The 5,333-nt window shown below is 39.5% G+C and overlaps 1 protein-coding gene across 3 annotated transcripts in view; it reads left to right on the top strand.

Moving 5' to 3' along the window:
* Window positions 1–1,619: 1,619 nt before the first annotated feature.
* LOC142987884 (uncharacterized) overlaps window positions 1,620–5,333 on the top strand; it is a 142,786-nt gene continuing 139,072 nt past the window's right edge. For 2 of the 3 annotated variants that reach the window (XM_076136840.1, XM_076136832.1), the window contains exon 1: window positions 1,621–4,607. In XM_076136840.1, coding sequence (XP_075992955.1) covers window positions 1,861–4,607 — 2,747 coding nt within the window. In that variant the 5' untranslated portion in view covers window positions 1,621–1,860. Of the gene's footprint in view, window positions 4,608–5,333 lie in introns of all 3 variants that reach the window. The other variant, XM_076136848.1, reaches the window with a different exon arrangement.

Below are 5,333 nucleotides of genomic sequence, written 5' to 3'. Positions count from 1 at the left end.
GATCCGAAGACCTTGTGGCTAATGGCTGGGGTCGGGGCGCCCGATACTCCTTTAGTTCCCGAGATGATCGCGCGGATCGCGAATTAGTGCGAACTTTGCAGCTCGCCATTTGTAAGTTGGCTTTGATTTATTTTTTATTTTTTTATTTTTTGTTCAGCGACTGATATTGGGATTCTAAATATTAAAAGTGTGTTGCTATGTTTGTGTACTTTGCGTTTTTTTAATACAATATTTGTTGTATTTTAATAAAAATATTTTGATAACTATTACTACCAGTTCTCGAAATCTTGATCTATTCTTAGAAATTCCTTATCCTTTATAAGCCTTGTATGGTACGTGCCTGCCTTGTGTCGGTAGTTACGTATTACTACGCAGAAGACTGTAAAGCCAATAATAGTTTTGCATAGATTGTTCCGACTTTTATAACTTTCCTTAGAAATATTCCTTATTTTTATATTTGTTTAGACTTTAGGTAAGTCTGTAATCGCCGAATATTCACAATGCTTATTATATTTTATATGATTATATCTTGGATTGATGCCTTACCTTTTATAGTTAATATGACAATAGAACTATTTGTACATTTCCTTCTAACGATTAATATGCTTTAGTAACAATGAATTTTAAAGTATATAATGTGTATGTGTTGTTCTTACTGGATGCAGTAGGTTTTACCAGTAAACATGTACGAGTACACATATTTCAACAGATGCCAGGTATCAATTAAAAAGTTATATAACATTTTTAATTAACTATGTTTAAAATTAAAATAAATGTAAAATAAATATTAATCACGCTGTTTTCTTAGCATTATGCAATCGACCTAAGTAGTTTTAAGCAAATGCTTTTGTTTAAAAATATGTACCTCAATTAATTATAACGTAATGTTCTAATTTAGTTATGTTCTAACATCTAACAACTTCAAAATAAGTGTATCGAAAATATACTCATAAGAATGAATTTGATATTATAGACTTTTTTTTGTTATAGTTGTAATAATACTGCCATCTGTATGACAATATAGTAACTATACAAATACCGTTTTAGACGCCATCTGTTGTGGAATAGCTGTACTAAAATGTATAAATGTGAGTTGAATATTATTTTATATAGAGAGTATTAATTAACAACAAAGCATAAATACATTAACCTAAATATTTATTTTTTATTATGTTACATTCTTCTATACAAAAAAATAGGTAGGTACGTCAGTGTGACGAATGTCGAAGTAAAAAAAAATTCCTGAGAAATAATGTTATCATGTTAAAATGTTTGTATATCTATAATAATATTACTTTGCTTATAATCTGATATTATTTTCACTGCAAAATACTTTTGTATGTATGTATGTATAGTATATTTAAGAAACAAAACAGTACCTACAACATATTTGACATTTATGTTTTATTTATATTCGAATTCTAGTAAGCCTGAATTTAAATCAACAATAAATATTTCGTGTTACTACTTAATTGTTTTGTAAATAAATCTGAAATAAAAATCAAAGTATTATAACATTTTACAATTTTAATCATATGCTAGTACTGCCATCTAGCGACCATAGATCTGAACCAACACGAATCCGTCTAGAATGTCTATAGTCTACTGCAAATTGTCAACCATAATGCATTGCGCATAAATGGCCGCCATGTTGCTGCCGTCTGAAAGATGTTCGCAACTGTGTGTGTTTACTAATGAATTTTAAGAACTTATATAGTTAAATTACTGTGTTTGTGAAATTGTGAGTGTACAATGATTTTATATTTCATATCTTATTGTGATTGAAAGGTCTATCAAATGTCTCTGAAGCCAATAAACAGTGAAATTTTCTTTAGATAGTCATTCAGTTCGGACGGCATAATGGCTGACAATCTGATTCAAAAGTCACATAAAACTAGTGAGAAAAACAAGTATAACAACGTTGTTCACCGTACGACGAGTGAATCTCTTCGACTGAACGAGTCGGAGAAGGGAGTGACTCACCCGACGAGTCTGCAAGCCGCCCATAACCCAAGGAAAATATCTTCATTTCAGATCACCAGTGTGACGGTCGGCTCTCGAGTGAGCACTGATGCTGGCGAAGACTCCGCCGACGATCTAGATGAATCTCACACCGACGACATATCGAGAGTGACTGACATTGAGAATGAAACGCCTAGTTATTCCGAGGACACGTTCTCGAAGGATGATGTGTTCTACAACGCGTCAAGTGCATCTCTAGGCTGCGCCCCCGTCATCCCGACCAGTTCTCAGTACGGGCTCGCGATCGTCGGCCAGGACAACGCCACTAACCAGATAGGAGGAGCAGTGCCAAATAGTAATAATACAGAAGTGACTGACATGCATGTCAGCGTTACTAATGCCGGAGCAGGCAGCATTATTAATCTCATAGGAAATGCTAAACCACAAGAAGGTATGAAAGAAATACAAGAACATGTTAGAAATGAACGGTTTAAGGTTGTAAAAATTGAGAGCACTGAACCTTTCCGAAGGGGTCGGTGGATGTGTATGGACTACCTGGATCACACTACAACACAACAGAATGCTCCTATCACGTTGAACAACAACTTAGATGTGACAGAGACTAATGCGCTGCAGGCTCCAGACAGTGGTGTAGTAATTAATGATAGTCAACATGATGAAGTGTCTAATGATCTGATTAATAAAGGGCCTAAAGACATGCAAGGAAATGCTCCTACTGTACAGCAGCTAGAACAAACTCTACAAAAACAATTCCCTATGGCTTCCCCTGGGCAGTCACTGACCCAACCTTTGAATGTGGTGCAGCAACAGATGCCTGTTTCTCAGTCTGTGTCTGTTCAGTCGCCACCATTAGAAATGCCTCAACAGATGCCAAATCCAAACATGCAACCTAACCAGCAAGTTGGACAGCAGCACCCACAGAGTATGACACACATTACTATGCAGAATGCTGGCCAGGGTCACCCGCAGCAGACTCAACCTCAGCAAGTGCAGCAAATACCACAGAGTTTTCCTCAACATCAGTTACAACAAGTCATAGCCCAATCTCAGGGTATTGCAATGCAACAAATTCCTATGCATCAACAAATGCCGCAGCAAATGCAGCAAATTCCTAATCAACAAATGCAGCAAATGAGTCAGCATTTACCTCAGGCACAAATTCCTAATATGTCTCAGATGCAACAGCAAATGCCTCAGATGCAGGCTATGCCCAATCAGGGACAGATGCCTCAGGTAGCGAACCAACAACCACAAATGCAGCAAATGCAAATGCAACAGATACAAGGCCAACCTAATCCTCAAATGCACATGCAACAACCACAAATGACTAATATGGGGCAAGCTCATCACCTTCAGCAGCAACAGCCTATGGGAGCCCAACAAGCTCAACTTCAACACTTGCCGAGCCAGGCTCAGATACAAGCTCTTCAAAATCAACAAATACCTAATCACATTCAACAGATGCAGATGCCTACTCAACTGACTGGTGCCAACCAGCAGATTCCACAGATGCAAACTCAAATGCACCAGCTACCATCACAACCCCAGCAGTCTGTTGTGACGGGTATGCATCCTCAAATGCAACAACAGGGAATGTCTGGAGTACAGCAACAATACAATCAAGCTGTCAATCAGCAGTCCAATGCTCAGTCTATGATTAACGCTAGCATGCCATCATCACAACAACAGATGGTACAACCACAACATAATGTACCACAATATCATGCGCAACAATCACAGATGAGCCAGCAAGGCCAGACTTTGCCACAAGAGGTGCTCACAAGTATTGTTACATCACAGCAAGGTGCCACTCTTCCTACAAATCTACAGCCAATGCCTTCTCAACCTCAGGGTTCAACGTTGCCAGCAAATCTCCAAAGCCTCAGTCAACAACAGCCGACCGCAGTGCACACTATTGCTCCGCAGCAGGGCAATGTGACTCAAGGAAACATTCAACAAATGATGGCTGCAGCTCCTCAGAATATGCAGATGACTCTAGACGGGAATCAGCCTAGTATGCAGATACCCGCCTCAGATCCTATATTCATGCAGTCAGCAAATGTGGGTCAGCAAATGCCTGTTGGACAGCACATGGGGCAACAGAATATGTTGCCGCAGCAGGTGGGCGGCCAAGGGCAGATGGGGGGCGTGCAGTACGTCGCTAATCAAGCGGTGGCGCAGGTGTCTATGGCGCACCAGAACATTCCGATGGCAATGCAGCCGTCGATGCCAGTCAGTATGGGCGGTGGGGTCCACCCGAACGTGGTGCAGTCCCAGACTAGTATGGGTCTGGGCTACGGCGGCGTCGTGCCGGTCATGTCGCAGAGCAGCGTGGCGCCCGTCGAGGCGACAGTGTCGGGGACTAACTCGCCGGTGGTATCGATGCCGGTGAGCTCGACCGCGTACGTGGGCAATGCGGCGCAGCCCGGCCATGACAGTCAGGGCTTCGGTAGCCCCGTGAGTGCGGTGGTGTCTCATGCGATAAGTGGCGCAGTGATGAGCAATGTGAATGTGAATGCATGTGATAGTGGTGCTCCGGATGTGTCCGCGGACACGCTGCAGGCAGGCGACACTGGTGACGGCAAGGAGGAGCCGCAGCCCGCTCCACCGCCCGAGGATGAAAGGTCAGTGACGTTTCATCTTGAACTTCTATTCTTCATATCAATATTCAACACTTGCTTTATATCAACTTTTACAATATGAAAACAAACTGGCAATGGAAGTGACTGTAGTTAGAATTGTTTGGTACCTAACAAATATTTTTTGTTCAACTCACTGAATCTTTAAGTTTCAATGATATTTTTATTCATTAATTAATATGTCCTTGTTTAGTTTATTTTAAATAGACACGTAAAAAGATAGAAATGGTTTATATATTATTATTCATTAGGGAATAAGGTAAATACCCATTTATATTACCCAAATTAGATCCAAGATAATCCAGGTAGGTAGGTATACTAGGTATCTAGGTACCTACCTCTTATTGCCACCCAAGATTTCCATTATTGGAACTTTTGAGAATTGAGATTACTAGTTTAATCTTTAATTTACTTTACAAAGATTTTGAGATATCCCATATCTACAATCTGATAAATGTTTTCTCTTTTTACTGAATCTTTTTGTTTGACTATGAAACATTCAACTTGCATTATCTACTTTAATTTTTATATTGTGCATTAAGTCCATTAGCATTCCTGAAATATCATTGGTGTTCTAGCTATTAAAGTTGTGGTAGTCGTTTTTTCATACAAATGAAGATTAAAGCAACCACATCATGATTCACTTAATTGTTATTTATTCATTCATTTATTCAAATTGAGTTGTGACTATAACAATATTATTACCTACCT

Source organism: Anticarsia gemmatalis, chromosome 1 (genome assembly GCF_050436995.1).
Source record: "Anticarsia gemmatalis isolate Benzon Research Colony breed Stoneville strain chromosome 1, ilAntGemm2 primary, whole genome shotgun sequence".
NCBI lineage: Eukaryota > Metazoa > Arthropoda > Insecta > Lepidoptera > Erebidae > Anticarsia > Anticarsia gemmatalis.
This window is presented reverse-complemented; position numbering and strand designations above follow the sequence as displayed.